General features: G+C 38.4%; 1 protein-coding gene across 4 annotated transcripts in view; it reads right to left on the bottom strand.

The window, feature by feature from the left end:
- The window catches only part of CACNA2D1 (calcium voltage-gated channel auxiliary subunit alpha2delta 1), a 677,013-nt gene that overhangs the window by 57,021 nt on the left and 598,303 nt on the right, over positions 1-21,689 (bottom strand). For 3 of the 4 annotated variants that reach the window (XM_065420229.1, XM_065420221.1, XM_065420213.1), the window contains exons 14-18: positions 19,636-19,685; positions 15,958-16,047; positions 11,904-11,972; positions 8,951-9,025; positions 8,159-8,233 (exon numbers count right to left, since the gene is read on the bottom strand). In XM_065420229.1, the coding sequence (XP_065276301.1) occupies positions 8,159-8,233; positions 8,951-9,025; positions 11,904-11,972; positions 15,958-16,047; positions 19,636-19,685 (359 nt within the window). Of the gene's footprint in view, positions 1-3,939; positions 3,997-8,158; positions 8,234-8,950; positions 9,026-11,903; positions 11,973-15,957; positions 16,048-19,635; positions 19,686-21,689 lie in introns of all 4 variants that reach the window. The other variant, XM_065420204.1, reaches the window with a different exon arrangement.

The raw sequence follows: 21,689 nt of genomic DNA, 5'->3' as shown, positions 1-21,689 counted from the left end.
ACAATTTTCTTCAACTGGGTCCCCAGAAAAAAAAGTTTGAAAACCACTGCTGTATGCTACTTCAATAGCAGTGCATAAGTGTCCTTTAAAACAGAAGGTCACTGTGTTGCACTGAAACCCTTTGCTTCAGCAGCACTTAGTGAATTTTCCACTGGATTTTTTTTACACAGAGGTGACACAATAAAGGGAATAGCTAAAGGGAGTTGTGTGTGCAGAGTGGGTTCTGACAGAAAATCAGTCACGCTGCAGCCAATGTGCATCACATATGTGATTCACAGATCACATAGGTGACTTCATTCTAAGTGATGCTCAAGATGTTCACTTTGCGCCTCATAATCTTTAATGCATTTATCCTCAAGACACCCCTCTGAGGTAGGGAAGTACTATTATCCCCATTCCACAGATGGAAACTGAGGCATAGAGAGGTTAAGTAACTTGCCCAAAGAGGAAGTCTTCAGAAAAAGAGAGAATTAAAACCAGGTCTCTCAAGTCCCAGGCTACTATCCTAGCCACTGGACCATCCTTGATGCACATGTGTGAAGTTAAGTGTGACTGTATATGTTTGCTGGATTAAGGCTTTATGTAGGATTGTTAATGTATCAAGTGGTACAGGGTGGGGGGAAATGTGTCTTAACAAATCACAAGCCCTAAATATCTATAATTTTACAACCATCTGTTTCTAACTATCCCTAGTCCTGGAGTAAAAGCTCCAGCAAAATCCTGGTTACTCAGTAGTTATGTAAGGCACATATGTAGTTTAGGCTTTTAAGAAAAAAGGATTATGGGGCATATTTTTTAAACCCTACGAACATGATACTGGACTGTTCTGTACAGAAGAGGAACCAGGTCACCAATGTATTTTGTTTTTATTCGGTGGAAAAGAATTTGCTTTGTGTAAATGGGACATTACATATAAAATGGGGATTCAAGCTTTCATCAATCAGTGCATAAGCATTCCTTGTGATGTAATTAGCTAAGCAAAATTTATTATTGCTTGGTATATGCTAGGCTCCAATTTACTAGGCAGTTAAATCAAAGGGACAGAGGCATCTTCTTCCAGATGCTACAGGATCAACTGTGCTAATTTATTTTGATAATAAGTCTAAAATGTCTTCTTTCAAAGCAATGGTCATATCCTTTTTTATCCTAACAAACAAAAGTTCTCAAGATGTAGCCCTCACATTTTGGCAGCAGCTAATTGATAGTAGCGGGACAAAAATTAGACTTTCTATGAAATGTACATGGCCATTATACAGTAAATGAATATTTTACTAAATAGTGCAGGTATGAATCTCCTCCTCCTGATGCCAGTTTCTCTCCATTGATTTCAATGTAGCTAATACCAATTTACATTGGTCTGAGTGGAGAATCATGTCCTATACTTCTTGTTAGGAAATGTATTCATCTAAATGATTTTGGAGTACTGAGGGCCAATAGCCCAGCTCTCTGTTATACGAGTGCTGTAGTTCAATGGAATTCACATGGGTATAAAAGATTGTAAGATCAGTCCTTACCATTCTAGAGAAACAAAGGTGCAAATTATTGGATGGATGGCGTTTTCATTCTTTCAGTAAGAAAGAGTTATTCTCTTGAAGAGAAGCAGAAGAAATTTTATATTTGAAATGAAAGTATACGTTGGACAGGTTTGAACAAAGGACTCTAGGCTAAATACAGGCAATTAACCACTAAATGTGTATTTATAATTGCACAGGAATCGTCTGCTCTTATTCATCTAGAACATATACAATTAATCAACTTTAATGCAACATCAATAAAACACATATCACAATTCATTACAAGTTTCTCTTTTGCTATTCATCAACTTTTCCCCAACAAAATCACACTCAACAACAAATAGCAAAAGGCTAAAATGTAAAAGCAAATAAAAAAATATTTCCTTACATGCAATGGATAATGAATAGCACGATCAAACCCAAACAGCATGCATGAAGGCATTGCCATGGCAGAAGTGGCATTGTGAAGTTTGTATCCCATTCCAATACGCAAAGGGACAGAGAAGAAAAGAAAATGGTAAAAAAAAAAATCACATCACATCAAATTAACATAAACTATTTCTCTCAAATGATAACCTGGGCTAGTCTTAGTTAAGGAGTCCCAGAGGTTAGATGACTGCTTTAAAACACAAACAGTGAAATCCATTCAACAAAAATATGCATTAAATGCATCTTGCTGTTTGGTTTAGGGTCTCAAAGTACTTGACTCATTTGTACTTTATCTATCCCAGCATCCTTATGAAGTACATACTATTATCCACATCTTGCAGATGAGGAAACCGAAGTGAGTGAACATAGATGCTGAGACTTGCCAAGGTCACAAAGGAAATCTGTACTAGAGATTGAAATAGAAATATTAACTCCTAGTCCAACAGCTTAACCATAAAACCATCTTTTCTCCCACTGTGGGTTTTTTTTCCTGAAGAATGTGTTTTATTTCTCAGGTATTTGGGCTCCATAACGTTTCCCTTCCTCTAGGTTGTCATTTGCTTGGTTATTTATTTATTTTGTGTGTGTGAAGAAGAATCAAACTTTCTATTAAGTTTGTTCTTCTATTTACCCATTCAGACGTGCACACAACCAGACTAAATAAGCACAACTACACTAACGTTACCATACAAAAGCAGAACTTAACAAAACGAAACAGAAGTACACCACCAGAAGTGAAGCATGCAGGCAAGGTTAGAGCAAATCTACTTTCAGCCTGGGCAACGAAGAGCAAGGATATGTTATTTTTGTGAAAGAAAGAAAGAAAGAAAGAAAGAAAGAAAGAAAGAAAGAAAGAAAGAAAGAAAGAAAGAAAGAAAGAAAGAAAGACTGGTGCAGCAACATAAAAATAAGTTCATTAAACAGTCATTATTGTGTTCTTTGAAAGGATTTTGGGAGCAGGCCTATATCCTTACATATTCTTAGAATATGGCATCTCTCTTCCTTACTTTAAACTACAAGAGTCTAGGTTTTACCTAGACTGAAAGGGTAAAATCTGAAGATGTGGACTGTCAGATTCTTTTATATACATTAAACTAACCCATGATCAGGCTAAGTTCAGAATCGTGGGTAAAATCATGGCCCTGTTGAAGTATATGGGAGTTAGTCACTGACTTGAATGGAGTCAGGATTTCACACTGTTTCAGTGCTAATCAATTAATCTTTGTCTTCTTTAAATAAGCTGCTAACTTCATATACTAAATTATGTAACACCCTAAGATGGACTCCCATATGAGTAGCATATTAATGTTATTTACTGTATTTAATTTTTTGCATTGCTATTTATATAGTTAAACCATTCTTTTTATATTTCACTGTTTTCAATAAGTGTTTTGTATGCAAGGACTTTTATCATAATTCAAACTGCATGACCTGTCACTTATTTTCTTTCCGTGCTTAGTGAGATGGCTTCTAACCATGGATGTAGTTATGCTGGTTGATCACAGAAACCCGCTCTGAGTGACAGATAACATATGCACCACTTTGAGACTTCCACATAGAAAGCTACACAAATCACCAAAATTCCACGAGGGTGTTATGATACAGCACATACTGTGCAATAAGACTTGGCAATAATTTCACAAAGAACGAAGCACAATCTTCCCCTGGCTTTCAGGTTTATGAAAACAAATCTAGCACAAGTAGTCTCTTTTTCCAAACTGCAAATTCATTTCCAAGTCTGAAGAATAATATTTACAGCACAGCTCTAATTAGCAGCTTTTAGTAATGCATCATAATTTAAAGGAACGTCTTCAGGTACCATCGTCAATAATCGTTTAACAAAGAAGGATGCAAGCCTCATGCTTTGGAAGCTGTTTGTCAAAGTAAACAGTTCCCTAGTTAGGTTCCTCCTAATAAGCAGAGCAGAAGCTTTCTAAATCTAATCTGCAACTCTATGCATTTTAACGCACTAATGATCACCTCCATTCACAGTTACCTGGGCATTGGGTCTCCTTTTTCTCACATTAACTTTTGGTATGCCCACACCAATATGCTGAAGTAACAGAAAAGCAGTAATTTATACCTTCATACCATTAACACACAGTTAATTATTTATGGTCTATACTCTACCCTCAAGATCTACTCTTCTCCAATGGGCATTTTCCTGGAATCACAAGACTAAGCTCATTTTGACAAAGTAGTTTCAGAGTTCTGAGTTCTCTGTTAGCATCGCATGTTTCAAGCTGGGCAAACAAACAACAAACAATGGTAAAGCAGGTGAATTAAATTAACAGAGAGCTCTACATAACCAGCACATTCTGCCAGAATTTTAATAGATCACAGAAAAGCACATTCCTTCTCACTCATCACAACATTTGCTCCTAAAACAAACCACCTCCCTTTTGTTTTTCTTTTAAAAACAAATCCAACATATATATAGTATGAAGTGCATAAAGTACACAGGACCTTATTCAAAGCCTACTGAAGTCAATGAAAGCGTTATTCATAGAAGGGCTTGGAGCAGGACCTTAATGAACAGTGGGGGGAAAGGACATTGATATCAACAGTAGAGCCAGGGGTTCATCCATTTTCTATTTCAGAATTTGTATCCTATTAAGACTGAACATGTTGAGAGAAGTTTATTCCAGTATAACTCCACCGACTTCCCTGATTGGATCTATCCCTTGGGATAACTGATTCTGGCTCATGACAATTAATATCTCTCTCTCTTATATATATAAAAATTGACATCAAAGTGTAAGTTAATATTTATTAATTGATCATCACTCATTTAAAAGTTAATATAAACGAGATTAGAATTGAACTCGTATTTTGTTAAAAATATGATTTTGTAGATTGTGTAACTTAAATGATGGTGTTTTCTCAAGAAAGTCAGAATAACAACCTTACAAGTTCTTGGTAAATGGTGGGGTTGTTGATTTGTGAGTTGTTACTGTAAGGCAATATTCCAAAATGTTAATTATGTCGAACCAGTTTTGATTTTCAGGTTACAGATTTTAGGAAGGAAAGCAAAAGGCATTCAAAAGAAGGAACTAATGACACTCCAGCACACCCTCACCTCTTCAAAGATAAATGCGTAGGTATGTTTTGGTATACATCTATTGAACAATTTCTGGCAAAGAGGGTTAAGATGTTGTTCGTTAGTATATTAAGTGCAATCACAAAATTCAACTAAAAATTAATATAGTGTGTTAAGAGAAGATCAGGCATTCTATACCTATCTGTCTTTGTAGTGTACCTTAGTTTGAGAATTGCATGCACCACCCCAAACAAACTGGCAGTAATAAAGTCTAGTCTGTACAACTGTTAATAATAATAATAATACACAAATGAAAGCATGCTTAATACTCAGTTTGGACATTCTGCAGAGGACATAAAACACAATATATCATTTATGAAATAATACATTTTTAAGAACATTCTGAAACAGCCATTGGAGAAGTACTTGGGGGACATCTCTACTCATCTTCACTGGACTTCAGAACCCCCTTTAATTCAAAACAAATCCATACTACTACTCTGCGGTACTGAAGTACATTTTGAAAATAAAACCACATTTGAAAATAAATTAGGGTTTCCAAGAAAACCAATCGTAAAGTCATGAGATTAAGTGAGTTTTGGTGAATATGATATTATTTTAAAAGGCAGTTCAAGAAATTACTCTTAAAGTGCTGGAATGGTAATAAAAATCTAGGTTATATAATACATCATGGTTCTTTGCTTTTTATACTTTTTAATTTCCTTCTTAAGAACATTTCATCAGGATGCATGTATAAAAGAGCCTAAACTCGTAGGGAAAACCTGGAAGCCTGCACCCTAGCAAACAAATGATCTGATCCTGCAGGATGCTGGCAGACATCAATGGAACATGACATCAGTGCTCAGCACCTAGCAAGATTGGCCCCCAAATAATAGTAATGCATTGAATCATTTTGTTTGTCTCTTTAACAAAGGGCTCATATCAGTTGCATAAAAGGCGACGAACAACAATAGACACTTGCCCCAACCATTTTGTTCTTAGGCGACCTCTAATAACCTTTAATGAAAACAAAATCACCCAGTAATGGAGCAATTAATATATGTCATCAGTGTAATTACTATTTCTCTGAAAACTATTCAACATGTTAATTCATCAAGTGAAAGCTGACTAAGGGAGTCCTTTACACTTCATCAAAAGCCTAATGTACTTATCCATTAAGCTGAAGTGCATGCAAATTATTAAACCAATAATCCAATTTTTCCTTTTCTTTCCTTTTTAAAGAGGAACTTTTACACTAATTCCAGTTTGAAAATGAAGAAAACATAGACGAAAAGCAATAGTTTTATAAATCTATTTTATTTTATCAGACAACATTTCTATTTCTTCCCCTTGTTATCATTAGAGTTTATTATATTTAAATTATAATCTTTCCTTCCAAGATCAGTTTCCCTTTCTGTTACACCTGGTAAGTACTTCAAAATGTTGTGTTTATTACATCACACATAAATTTCTCAGATGACAAATTTAGAATGATGACTATCCTGCAGGATAAAATGCACCACTGAAAACCACAGATAAGATCATGACCCATCCTTGGTTACCCCCGGGGTAAGTAAAAAAAGCTGGAAATGTTTAAAGGTGATCTAAAAGCCATGGCTCTATCTGCAGTAGGATTCCACTGGTGCAGGAACTGAGGAAGACAGCTATAAGGAGGACTTCCAAGGATGACCTTGCAAGCCTTGCCATAGGTGACATCATAGGGGAGGGGTATATTGAGGGAAAGGCTGCAGAGATTACAGGCAGTCCTATAGCCTGGGGGTAGTTCCCTAGGGCTAAGTTATGCAGGGAACTGAGGAGCAGTCCAGGATGAGAAGGCCATAAAGGTGGCCTAGAATCACTTTAGCTCCCACTTCCCCCTGCACGGAGAGTTCTGCATTTGCAGAATCTCACCCATATATTTAAACATAAATTGTCCTAATAATGTTAATAGCAACTTTTAATATTAATAGCTGAAAAATCTAAAATCTAATTTGCTTTTCACTATTTATCCTGGTTGATTTCCCCCCTTTTCCTTTCACACATTTCTGGTCTGGTCATTTTTACATTTATTTCTTTAGTTTCTATTTAATTTGACTTGCAATTTCTTGCGCACTGTACAATGCTGCAGTGTGTGTGTTGCGGACACCGTGGGAGGAATGTTTATTGAAAAATGTTTCTAGTGAAAGTAATACAAAACTCATTGAAATATTTCTATTGGATTAGGCCACCTGACAGTGTCTCTTAAAACAGACAAGAAGATGGACTAAGATGGGGCAAAACCATGTTAAAACACAAATTAAAAATCTGATTCAACGAATAATTATACACTATATAATTTTACTAAAGTGAAAAGTCCATTTAAAGTCTATGAGGCTACTTACATGAGTAAAGCTATGTAGTGCGTAAATATTTGCAGGATCAGGGTCATAATTAGCAGAGATGAGTACAAACCAAAACCTTTGATCTGAACATCTCCAAACTTTGAGAAAGTTTACATCCTGGATTAGATCTAGAGCTAAATCTAAATTCCACATAGCTGACTATCTCTCTATAGTGGGCCAAACCAAACCCTAGCAGTCAATAATCTTTGGACAAATTCTCAATCAGATCTCAACTCTAGTAATTAGGAAATATGCAAGGAAAAATATGAAAAAAAGCAAGCATAATGATATTGCTATTTGTCTTTAATTTGTATGTTTGAAAGTTCTCCTCAGTATGAAAGTTCTTCTTTAAACTAAATCTATGGTAGCTACAAAGAATAAATAAAATAAAATAAACATTTTCAGAAATAAACTCTTAAGGGTTCTATTCCTGAGGTCACCTTGTAACAATCTTTCCCCGCCCCCCAAAAGAAGATACACTTCAGAATCAGCTTTAGTGCTGTTATCACAAGCTATTCATCATTATTAATATTATTATATAATTAAAGTAACAAATTATATGCTTGACAATAATGGTGTAAGAGTGGAATGTGTGATTTTCATTTTTCATCAAGGTCCAAATCCCAGTAAAATCAGAGGGGGGTCTATTGACAAAAGTGGGTTTTGGATCAAACCCCAAATCGAGATATTCACCATTGGTGTACACCACCTTAATCAGCACTTACAGTGTGCTTCTCTTATGTCTGATAATAATTCCAGAGCAACAGTGATATAAAATAGACGATTTTTCATACCTTTGGTTGAAGATCTGGATGAAGTAAAACATAACCATTAGGGTCAATTGCAAAATAGTAACCATTTGGGCACAACTGAAAGAAAAAAGAAATGATGTGCACTGTTATTAAGCTTAGTCTAATGAAAAAGATTTAGTTATGGCCTTTTAATAATATTCAGAATGTGGAAAATATACAGTTTAAGGCAAAGCTGAAGTACGTGTGTGTGTGGGGGGGTGGGGGGTGGGGGTGTTAACCAGGTATCAGTCTCACCTACCATATAAGAACGATTTAAAAAAATCTTTTATTTCTTTGGTTTTTGTTTTCAATGATGACAAAAATGTTATTAGAAATTAACTACTAAAATATCTCGCTCTACACATGGGATATAAATTATACCTGCTATCATACAAACTAATATGTGAGGTGAAGGAAAGGTCACTAACTTCATAATGAAGGTACACTGTGTACAGTGTAATAAAAAGACTACATAGACCAAACATCTGGATGACAGCACTCTCTGTGGTCTCCCCAGGGGATTTAAGATCTGCTACTTTCAATGCCAGCAGAAGACAGGTGTATTGTGCAAGTAAGCTGCATCCTGATGACCATTTCGTGGAGCAGCACTGATACTAGCTACAGAGGAAGCAATCACTCTCTAAAGAGATCAGAGGAAAAGAGAGCATAAGTTATAGGAGGTCTGGTGATCTTCTGACTCCCATCTAGCCCACGGTTAGATGGTCTGTGAAAGTGTGTAAAAAGAATTCATGCATAAAGGGAAATAGCTAATACCAACGGAAGAGGGCAACTTACTGTAAACCGTGGTGTCAGGTTTTTTATGTCCTCCAAAGAGACATCAACTCCCATAACTCCAAGAATCAGCTGGTTCTGGGGTAAGATTACAAAAAGTTATTGGCAGTTTTAACATGTTGACAATACACATGCAAACATGTAGCAGCTGAATCTTAATTTTGCTTTCATCTTTTTTTTTCATGACAGGTACTAGTTAAAACTTTTTTGGGGTGATACATACCTAGAGAGAGAGTCAGCTGGTCTTTTAATGAAGAGCAGCATAGTTATGTGAGGGTGGAGATCAACTACTGCACTCATATGAGCTTGATTAGCTGACAGGAAGAAAAGAGCAGCTGCATGGATTTTAAGGACCTTATTCCACACCAGCCAATAAATGGAATAATATTAACACCAGCCTCAGAGTAAAATATTCCAGAAGGCTAATAAAAAGGGGATGTGGAGATTGAAGTGAAAACAGCAGGTTCCAATATAAAAAAAAAAGTGCTTTCATGGATAAATGGGTAACAATTTCAAGAAGCAACAGAATAGGAGTATAAAAGGTATAATACATCTCCATTAAAGTCATTAACATAAATATGGCCCACAAAATTATTATGACTTAAATGGCATACTAACACCATATAAAGTCTTTATGAACTTTCTCTCATGTTTTTACAATATATACTTTACAATATATACTATTAATTAAATCTTATTTCAAGTTTCCCTTCTTTTTTAAGGAGGGTACAAGTAGAACATGCTCTTTGGTGTCTGGATCATGTCTTCCTATGTGTCTAGACCAGGGGTCGGCAACGTTTGGCACGCGGCTCGCCAGGGTAAGCACCCTGGCGGGCCGGGTCAGTTTATTTACCTGCTGACACGGCAGGTTCGGCCGATCGCGGCCCCCACTTGCCGCGGTTCGCCGTCCTGGGCCAATGGGGGCGGCGAGAAGCGGCGCGGGCGAGGGATGTGCTGGCCGCGGCTTCCCGCTGCCCCCATTGGCCCGGGACAGTGAACTGCGGCCAGTGGGGGCCGCGATCGGCCGAACCTGCCGCGTCAGCAGGTAAATAAACTGGCCCGGCCCGTCAGGGTGCTTACCCTGGCGAGCCACGTGCCAAACGTTGCCGACCCCTGGTCTAGACAGTATACAGCATAATGGAGTCCCAGTCCTGATGAGGGCTTCTAGGTATTTCAGCCAAAATTTTGAAATCCTGCTTGTGATTTTCCCCTAAAGAGATCTGATTTTCAGAAAACTTCAGGCACAAACTACTAGGAGTCTCAGTCTGGACACTCAAAAATTGAGACATGCAAAATCAGTACATACTTTTGACTGTAAGGTAATGATCAATCAGACAACACAAAAGCCACTGTATTTAGCATAGTAACATCAAAGCCTGAATGTACTGTGTACCATAGAGTCAGGGAACACAAGAGCTTCATGTGCAGTTCTCCCCTCTCCCATCTGGAAAAAGGAGTCATGCATCTCCATAATATCACCCATTCCAATTCCCATGGATGTCATGGAGGGCACTCCAGGGGTTTGGAATACATATTGGGGAAAGCGGCAGAGACTACCTAGGAAACGTAATAGAGTTTTAATTTCCCCAAAGAACCCCACTGAGTTCAGGAACCTTTACTGAGTGACTAGCACCTTACTTTACAAGCAGACGCAGTGAATTCAATGGGATCAGTGTGAGGTACGGCACTATTCCATGACTAAGACTATAAGAACTTGACCCTGAATAGGAGAGGTTAAGGAGCTTATCATAAACTAGTTTGAGAAACATTATGGATCTAATACTTTTTTTTTCTGGGCCTATGTGGTCTCTGATCAATTTAAATCAAAAAAAGTATTTTGGCTAAAATAAGCTTTTGCATACTTCAATCCACAAATGGATAAATGTAAAATGGAAAATGGAAATGCTTTCTCATTTCCAACTCTGAATAAAATGTACATGATGACAGTTTAAGTAGCCCAGATTAACACTGAGGCTATGTCAAATATATAGAATTTTTACTTTCAACTTCAGAATATACTCTAGGCCTGATTCAGAAAAAAACAAAGCAGTGTCAGGATGCAGCAAAAAACATACATGGTTTCAACACTATACAGGGCCAAATAATAGAATTATGCCTATCTAATAATTAGATGTCAATCTATCGATCTATCTATCAAATGTGTGTAAATTAAAATCTAATCTCTCTTTCGATATGTTAATGTTTAAATTAGGTCTCCTACAGTTCTGCTACATACTTCACAAAAATACATATTAAACAGGTCTATGCCCTGAGGAACTTATAGTCTACATAACAGACAGGTAAAGGTGAAAGAGGGATATGTATATGTATACAGACAAATTTGGATGCTTCATTCTGCAGTGTAAATACGGTTGTTTTGTTTTGTATATAATTTATTACACACAATCTGATGTGTCATCTCTGAGAAAAGCAGGAAGCACTCTATAAAGTAAGACAGAATCATTTTCATCATGTAATGGAAGGGAAAAAAACAGATATTCCTCTTCCTCACCCAATTTTGCTGGCAATGCCCTAGAAAACTGGCTGTTCATTTGAAGTCCAAGCATCATTATAATGATTGCCTATTATCGTGAAATTTCATAGCTTCTATAGATTTTATAAATGTCTCTAGGCTTCTCTTTTGGAAAGACCTATGAATTATTATCACCTATTTCCCATGTAATTATTCATCCCCAAATGCATTCTCATTACCACCAGGTCACGCAGACAGATCAAGTAATATCATATGTTGAAACTCAGAACAAGCAATGTTATTTGCATTTCCTTGTTCCCAGGTGGTTATCAGATAACTCGATATGACCATTTGTTTCTGGTTGTACAAAACAGGTATACTGTAGATAGCTCTTTATAGAAATATCTATTTCCACAAGGATTGCTACATCAAGTTTTATTAACGTAACTGAAACTTACTTTTCAGCTTTAAGTAATAGCTTACCTTGTTCCCTTGTTGGTCTACTGTTCTATTAAAGACAGGCAGAGTCCCGGTAATGACAAGGCCCAGTTCCTAGAAAATAATCATAAGGGATGAAAAAAAATATCTGTAATTAATAACAAATATTAAACAAAAATAAATTAAGACAAAATCAGTGATTACCTTTTTTAAACCCATGATATAAATCTGGGCTTTCGTTTTGCTAAAAAATCCCCAAAAGCTATTAACTGAATAATTAACTTAAACTTTATTAAAGATCAATTGTCAAACAGTGTATTTAATACATTGTGCAATACATTTTGAATAAACTATTTGATTAATACTTTTCCAGCTTCTATTGCTGGATAAAAAAATGTGTTAATATATTTACTGGTGTGTGTGTAAGAAGGCTCTCCCCTCCCCCCACACACTGGTAATAACTCAATGTTTAAGATGAGTGGTGTTCTACAAGTAGAATATAATATCTCAACTCAAGAGAACTGTAGGTTGATGAGACTTAATTGACATCTATACATTAGTTCTCTCACACATTCTCTAATTAGCAGTAGTTATGAAAAAACCCAACTCCTTAAATCAGGGGGGGTAGGAAAAAGGAAAGTAACAATTAAGCCAAATCAATACAGAAACATCAAACAGCAGGTTAAACTACTTATGGCATCTCCATTGTTTCCTAATGTCATTCCCAAAAGCAATACCTTTAAAAAGGGAGTATGTCTGGAATGATGTACACTAATCACACTTGGAAAAAACTGCCACATATAACCTTCTGGAAGGTGATAGTGCCAAGAATTTAGCCAGAGCACTCGTTACATGAAGATATTTTGGTTGTATCATCCAGGCATGAGCAGACTGTGGGTATATCTGGATGGCCTGAATCTAATCACTGTAATGCAGGCAGATGACTGATGCTAGAGAACTATCTTCGAGAAAAGTCTTATGATTTAACAAAGTGCAGAGAGCCATTAATAGTCAACATGCATGGTAATGAGACACACTAACTTCTATGAAGAATTTATTAGGTAAAAGCCAGTTTTCTAGGGCATAGAGAAGACAAACTATGACAAGATAAGACACAGAATAAGAGTACAGAAGGGTATGGAGAGATTATCGGGGGGAGAGGAAGGTAAGAGCGATCCCTGGAAGAAATGTGTTTTAAAGAGGGATTTCAAGGAGGTGGGAGTGGATATTTAGTGGAGCAGAAGATGGAGCAAAGTAGAGTAGTAAAAAATTAAGGGAGCAGAAGGGGAAAGGAATGCGATAGGTACTGAGCAAAACAGGGAGTAGGAGGAAAAGAGAGCTGAGGTCAAGGTGGGTACCAGAATATGTAGTGTAACAAGGCTCAGGATAAGGAGCCTGAATAGGATGAGTGATGTGATAATGCTGTGTGGAAATTCAAGAACGAGAGATGATATGGTCTGAGAGAAGTAATAGAAAATTATATCCTAACTGTTCCCCAGCTGCATTCAGCCAAAACCACTCCTCCTCAGATGTGCTCACCCAAAACCCTTTGCCAGTTGTCCTTCCCCCAGGTGCTCACCCTGATCCATTCTTTACCTGCGCTTACGTTTGGACAGATTGGTGGGGATGGATAGTGATGTGAGGAGATCAGACAGGAAAATATAATAATGGTCAAAGGGATAAATGACAAGTATTTTAGTAGTCTGGATACCTTGGCACTGACAGACAGAGCTAAGCCATATTAAAGAAGGAGAAGTGACAGTGAAAGTCTTAGCAGGAGACTAGATGTGGGGAAAGCAGGAATAGAAATCACACTGCGGGAGTGAGCCCAGGTGAAGGGAAAGATAGTGGAACTGTCAGGGAATATAGAGAAGGGATGTGGTGGAGAAGGATCTGGCGGAAAGATACGGGGTTCTATTTGGAGACACTCCATTTACACACACAAAACCAAGCAGAAGGAGAAAAGTCAGGGAGTAGAGAGGTCAATTTGGGCATTACCTATATAAAGATGGTGCAGTATATGAAACCTTCAGAGTGGATGAAGTCATAAACAGACAGAGAGTATAAACTCTAGAGGGAGGAGAGGATGGAACCCAGAACAGCCCCTTGATGGATGCCAAATGATGGATGTTAAATGATAGGGGTAAGAGGAGATAGAGGCCACTGCCAGGAGCTATATTATGATAAACATATATAACAAGTGCCCTTATTATTAGAGATGGGCCTGAACTAGACCCCTAAATATGAACATCCCTAAACACTGGGAGTGGGGTTTCAAAATCTGATCCTGAACCAGATCCAGCTTTCAAGAACGGAGACCCTCTGCAATGGGCTGAACTAAGACCCTCCACTAGAACAGACTCAAACTATTAGAAGGCTTGAGATCTGGGTCTACGTCCTCAACCCAGCATGTCCATACTTTAGTCAACTCTCTGGGGATTTTCAGGAGGCATTAAGGGGATTCCCTAACTCATAGTTTTCTGCCATGTTAGATCGCGATTCCTACAGAGGGCAGCTCGCTTACTTACCAGATCAGTGGGTTGGGAGTTACCAGTGTGGTTAGATTCGGCACTTTATTTTCTAAGCACTGAGCCGCAGACACTAGCCTTGATCTGAATTCTAAGCACTGAGCCGCAGACACTAGCCTTGATCTGAATTCTAAGCACTGAGCCGCAGACACTAGCCTTGATCTGAATTTTGCAACTTGGGTCCATCTTTACTTAAGTATATTTATACAGAGAATGTTTGCTTGTTTACATATGTGGGCAAAGACATTGAGTAAAGGCTTAGAATGAAAGCTTTTTGTAACCCACTGAAAACATAAATCAATGTAATGGTTATTTGCAGCTATCCCTGTTCTTTTTGTTTAATTAACCAGATCTCCTCTGACACCCATGTTACAAATTTAGCTTTGACTTTAGAACAGGATATGTACAGAACATATGAACTTTCCTCATAACATCCTTTACATTTCCAGTAAGTACCTCAACAGCAACCAAGAGAATGTGGTCAATGAACTTCTGGCTATTAAAACTGCAATGACACAACGTTGTTTCCTCTATGTCACGCACTGTTCCATGATGGACTGATAAAAAATTAGATATTTTAAGGAAATGCAGGCAGGAAGAAGTGGATTTTGACATGACTCTAGATGACCATGTGAACTTGGATAAATATGTGATTTCAGATGATCATTTTACAGTAATTTCTGCATGATTAGAAGTATGTACAGCAAGTTTATCTACTTCAGAAGTCCTGACTGCTGCTAATAATACTTAGCTTTTCATAGTTTCCTGCATATGTTTGTTTTAAAAGACCCAAATGATAAACTAGCAGCGTGGAAAGTGCTGGATTATGCCCTTTTGGTTGTTTCCTCCATCACATACAATAGTCAACTAAACAAGCAGTTGGCTGAGACAGTGGGCAATTGCAATAACCATGTACCTCCGGAGTCCAAATCCTGTTCACATGCCATGTGAAAATGAGTTGGCTGGTTTTCAGTTTATTTTCCCAACTGTGCATTTTTTTCACAGAACAAGGTCTCCAGATAATTTAGCACAAGTGATGGTCTCTGCTGTGCAGAGGCCCATAATTGGAAAACAATATTTTTCATTTGTTTGTTTTATGTCTAGCTGTGAGGTGCATTGAGAGATCTGTGTGTGGGAGGTATTTCTGGAATAAATCACATGTCTATCCACGTCATTATACTAGACGAAAATGATAAAGATAGCAAGGGCAGAAAATGTCCAGCTAAGATAGCAAGGACAGAAAATGTCCAGTGGTATAATAGCAGTTCAGAGAGCTGCTTTATGACAACTCAGAAATGTTACATTTTGGGATGGAGAAATTTGAGTCTTTTGTAGGTGGTGGACAGAAATGGGAGAACTCTTCATTTTATAAATGTTTTTCCATATATACAAAATACTCTGCTTTATGTAGTTCATAAAAGTGTTGACTTAAGTTATGCATTTCATCTGAGTACTGTAAGGTTCTTAGGATTTAAAAGCAATGGATATATTAAACTTATAAGCATGTACACTTCAAAATGCTCTATACTAAAAAGATATTTTTCTTTTTACTACATAAACATAGCTCATACCAGTGCATCCAAATACACATTGGTCCACTGGACTTGTTTTGCCTTATCTCCAGCTAAAACCATCGGTCTCCCCAAAACGTCCAAATATTCCTGTCAAAAAGAGCAAGAAGCCCATCAGAGGCAAGACATTATCAAATCAACATTCAAAAATAGTGCCAGGAAAAAACCAAAACATATGACAAAAAATAAAGTGAAATTAGTATAAGGGCATGATTTCAACACCAGCAATATAATAGAAAAAAACTTATATTCATTGCTCTCTGAAGTTATACATCAAAGCAGATCACACTTGGGTTTGTGCTACATATCACATTAGATTCAACAAGGGGTATTCTGAGTCAGCAGCTCCACTGGAACATATATCTATAAAAATGAATTTTTGGTGTAATAGTAATATGATAACATTGCAGAACCCTCAAAAGTGCATGAGGGAACAATGGGGTGTGTTATTTGTTATGATGCATATCAGGGGTCAGCAACCTCTGGCACACGGCTCGCCAGGGTAAGCACCCTGGTGGGCTGGGCCAGTTTGTTTACCTGCCGCGTCCGCAGGTTTGGCCGATCGCGGCTCCCACTAGCCGCGGTTCGCCGCTCCAGGCCAATAGTGGCTGCGGGAAGCGGCGCGGGCTGAGGGATGTGCTGGCCGGGGCTTCCCGCCACCCCCATTGGCCTGGAGCGCGAACTGCAGCCAGTGGGAGCCACGATCGCCCGAACCCTCCAGACGCGGCAGGTAAACAAACTGGCCCGGCCCACCTGGCGAGCCGCGTGCCAGAGGTTGCCGACCCCGTTGTATATTATCAGAGAGCAATTACCAATAAGCACTTCTCCAAAGTTACATGTCAGAACAGATCACCACGACTGAAAAGACCCAGTGATGCCTCTAAAATAATCAAAAACAGTAACGACAATTGACTTTCTTCTCATTTGAAATCTAACAATGTGAACAATAACAATACAGATGAAGATGACACTCCAGCAGTTTGTGAGGGAACAGGCAAAAGGAGCCACTTTTGCCTTTTCTCCTAGGCCCTGGAAATTTGCTAACACAGGAAATGGAAGAAAGATATACATGAGATAGTGAAGGAAAGATATACATGAGCTTCCCTCACTAATGGATGTAGTAGACATTTCAGTGCTTCCTATTGTACTGTGCAGAAAACCAGCTGTTTGTTGTTCAGAGATGCTGCAAACAGAACTCTTTGAGAGAAATCCAATCCACTGTGTCCACTCAGTAACCATGGGAGATGGTGTATTGGAACTACTTCTGATAGATAAATTAGACAGATATACTATATGTAGATCCAGGCCTGCTTTATGTGGGTTCACTATGGAACACTACCAATAATTTTCCTTCCCAGCCTAGTAAGTGACCATTGGGAATGTCTTGTAAGGCACTGTCTACAGTTCAAGCCTGCAGGGCTTCCTGACACAGGAGATTTGGTCCTAGACTTTCTTTGTTAGTTGATGTAAAATGTGGCAGCCTGATTGTCAATTTGAAACAGGAGCATCTTTTGAGAGACCAGGTCTCTGAAGGTTCTCGGTGTATTCAGGGGTGTCTTTATAGCCATTTAACTTACGTGCAAATGATCTTCTTGGACAGGCCAAGTGGTTTTAATGTAACCCCCACCCCTCCTTCTGTGAGCTTCCTAATCCTACCTGTCTAATACAATTCGAAGGAAGGAATTTGCAAATCCTTTCCTAATTACAGACATTCACTGAACTGCCCCAAGTGAGCATGGCTTGGAGTCCATCCATCATCCAGGAGTAATGTGAAAGTCTTTGTGTAGCTTGACACCACTGGCATTTCAGGGTCCACTGAAGTTGTGTGGTATATCAATTATAAATACTGTGGACACCCTCAGACCCAATATCTACAGCATGGTCTGGTTCCAGCTGGTCCCGGAAAATATTTCCCATCAATTCTACAATATCCAAAATACAATCCTGAGGTAGAACTTTTCAAGTCTAGCAGGGCACCCATGTATTCCAATAGCTTCTGAAGAAAAAGCTGGGACTCTAGATACTTTATTTTGAACCCTAGTGTCTCCGGTGACCTGATGGTTCCAGGGACTGGTGCTTGAATCTCTTCCAATTTTTTGTCTTTGATTAAATAATTGTCCACATAGAAGAAAACATGTACCCCCATTCTGTGTGGGTTTGGGATTATGATTTCTAAGCACTTTGTAAACACATGTAGCATGGATGCAAGCCCAAAAGGCAAGACTCAGAATGGTCCCTTGAATTCTCTGTGTACAAGCAGCACTCTTGAATGTCTTCATCCATACTTATTCATATATGCTAATGTCAGTACAGGGGAGGCAGGATTAAGGCCTTCCAAAAATGGTCCAATACCCCATGGGATATGATGGATTAGTGCTGATAACTGCACCAAATGCACTGGAGGAGTAGAATGTGGACCTCATCTCAAACACAATCGGTGGTCCTGTGGAGCCAAGGATTCAAGGACACCTACTGGTGTCTAGAGTTTGTATGGATGAAATGCGGGAAACATGAGTGAATGGTCAGCTTGGTTGATACTTCCCACTGTCTTCAGGAGTTGAAGAGCTGGTCTGTTGTTGTCTGTTGTAGCTCCTGGAGTCATCAGTAGTCTTGACTGGATGCTACTAGAAAACCAGGGGGAAATCATCTGCAGATAATTAATTGAGTGCGCTACTTTTGATGCAGGCCTGGTTAGGCTCCTATGCATAGGTGATGCTGAGTATTGTTTCAAGAAGAGTGGAGCTGAGCACTGGACTAGTTTCGTGAAGCACCAAAAGCATCAAAACTTTGACACTGCAGTGAAACTGACACCAAGACCTCCAGATGCAGTTTTGTGGTCCATTTTGAAAAGACTGGGCAATGCAGATGGTGCCGAGAGTTTTGACATGTAGGTGGTGCTCTCAACCCTGAACTGCCTGAGACTGAAGCCTCTTAAGCTTCGAGGGGACTTAGGGGAACTGTGTGAAGAGGGTAAGAAAGTATTTAGGCACTTTATTCAGGACTTGACTGCTCACAGTAACATCTGTAAGTAAGTCTCCACAATGTTCTGTTAAGGCTATAGCAGTCATGTGCCTGTGCATGCACAGACAGTTTAACTGCATTTGGAGCCACTAAGCTGTCTTCTCTCCATAGCTACAACCCAAAAAAAGGATGGGGGGAGTGGAACAAGACAAATCCCGCACATTTTTCCAACACAAAGTTTGAGAACCAAAAGCTCTAAACCTTTTTAACACTAAAGAAACTGTGGATGTGAGTCAATTGATTGACATGGTTCTAACAACAGACAGAGCCAGTTCATAAGGATTTATGGCTGGAACTGTAAACACTGGGGTTGCAAATAGTGGGGTTGAAACATCAGGTTAGCAACTATGTATGTCTTTCTTCCATTGAAGGGTCTTGCTCAGGATACCACCTATTGGAACCAATAGCTTTAGAACTTAGAGTTGGCTTTTGCATTCCTTGAGCTGAGATGGGGATCTGATGAGGGGCAAATGTTCTGTATTGGTTTATGAGTGGACACCTTCAAATTTGTTTCACTCTGCAACTATACCTAAAAAAGATGTATTTCATTTTACTTATAAGGCAAACCAAAAGTAATTCTTGTAAATTGTTTACTATCACTACAGCATTTCTTTGACTTATGACTGTACTTGTAGTTTGCAAGCACTATAGACGTACCTGTGTATTTATTCTTATCGCTCCAATGGAAGGAATTTCATAATAGTAACCTAAAATACATAATGGAAACAATAACATGCTGCTACATTATAATGCCATGCTCTTCATCTGAGATCACTTGAAAGAAAACATTCTATTTCCATCTCTCTTTTACTTCCAATCATTATGGAAAGTCTCTTAAAAGCATTTGCACAAAAGAACTACTAAGCCATAATTATTTAATTAGATTTCAGAACAATGAATGGACAAGTAAGTTGTGCCATCACCATATGTGCTCCATGCTAGTTATTCCTGAGCAGTGACAAGCTGCTTTGTAACCTTTGTTTTTTCCCCACAGGAAGAAATGGAATTTTCATACATTTCCCCCCTGCACTCACAGCTATTTTGAAGAACAAACATATTAAAGAGGTATATTAAAAGGCAGTGACAACAATACAATTATACGCTGGATACATGTTTAAATCCAATTAAAATCTAGTTTGCCTTCACAATGAAGTGAACTCATCCACAGCATAAAAACATTGCTTATTGTGTGATAAGAATGAAAACATCCATTGACGTATCCTCTCACAAAATAGAAGTGGCATCCATTCATTTATCATTTGCATTGTTGTTATTTATTTGCATTATAACATTGCCAAAGGCCCCAATCACGATCGAGGGCCCATTATACAGCTATAAGAAGTCACAATCCCTGCAGACTACAGAATATCAATCACAAGTAATAGGAAGGACAGGGGATGGTGGAGAAAGGTAACAGTAATAAAGTTAAAGTTACATGGTCTAACACTGTTCACCACTCGATTATTCCTAACAATCTGATTTAAAAATAAATAAATAAAACCTCTGCCTGTTTCTTTGCATGTGCAATTTGATAAACCACATTATAAACTGAATAGAGCTATAACATGGTCACTCAGCACCTTAAGCTGGGTGGTCAGTACTAAATGAATAGCAAAAGGAATTAGACTGTCATAATGTAGAGACATACACAGAGGGGTTTACACATACACCTAGATCTCCTATAAAAATAACTGGTCATTCATTGTCATAAAAAGGTAATTGAGTGGGAAACAACTTGGAAAACAAGGGGAACATTTGATATTCTTTTGCTATTATCACTAAGTGCAGCCAATCTCTCTAAAAGTCAACAGTGGGAAAAAAATCTCTTAATCATCTCTTAATCATCTTTTCCTTTTACTGATCAGACATCCTCTGCCATTGGCCATACCCACTGCTCTTGAGAAATTTGATCTGCACATGATAGGTCAAATTCTGATGGATGCAGAGCGAGCACACTATTCACTGAAGTCAAATATAATGGATTCCTCTGCACCTTATCTCTCGGTAATCTCCTCCAAAACCACAAATTCAACTATCAGCTTTATCTGGCTGACTCCCAGATCTACCTATCTCTCTCTCTCCTCCAGAGCTGACTCTTTATATCCAAACTAAAATCTCCACCTGTCTGACAGCTCCCTGTGGATATCTAACTATCAGCTCAAGCTCAACATGGCTAAAAAAGAGCTCCTAATCGTCCCACACAAACCCTCCCAACTGCCTCCTTTCTCAATCATTATGGACCACAGAATCAGCCTGCATATAACTCAAGCCTGTATTACGGGCATCATTTCCAATTGGACCTCTCTTTAGGTCCTTACATACAAGCTCTCTGTAAAACTTGCAGTTTCTTTCCGCATCAGCTCTCTAAAATACGGCATCTCCTATCCATCTATCCAACTAAATATCTCATTTGTCTCATATTTCAATTACTGCAATATCCTTTTTTCAGGCCTTAATAAATGTAATCTTGCCCTGCTCATATTCACTCAGAATGATGCTGTAAAGATCCTTCTGCTACCCTGTCACCACTCTTTTTGAATGTCTCCACTTTCTCTTCTACATCAAATATTAGCTGCCTTGTTTTCACTTTCAAGACCCTTCACAACCTGTCCTCAACTGTCTATCATCTCTAACTTACTATCAAAATGTCAACTCCAGCCTCTGATAGGCCCAGGATGCCAGCCTCTATCATTCACTGTTTACATTTTTAA

This window comes from Emys orbicularis, chromosome 1 (assembly GCF_028017835.1).
Source record: "Emys orbicularis isolate rEmyOrb1 chromosome 1, rEmyOrb1.hap1, whole genome shotgun sequence".
Lineage (NCBI taxonomy): Eukaryota > Metazoa > Chordata > Testudines > Emydidae > Emys > Emys orbicularis.
This window is presented reverse-complemented; position numbering and strand designations above follow the sequence as displayed.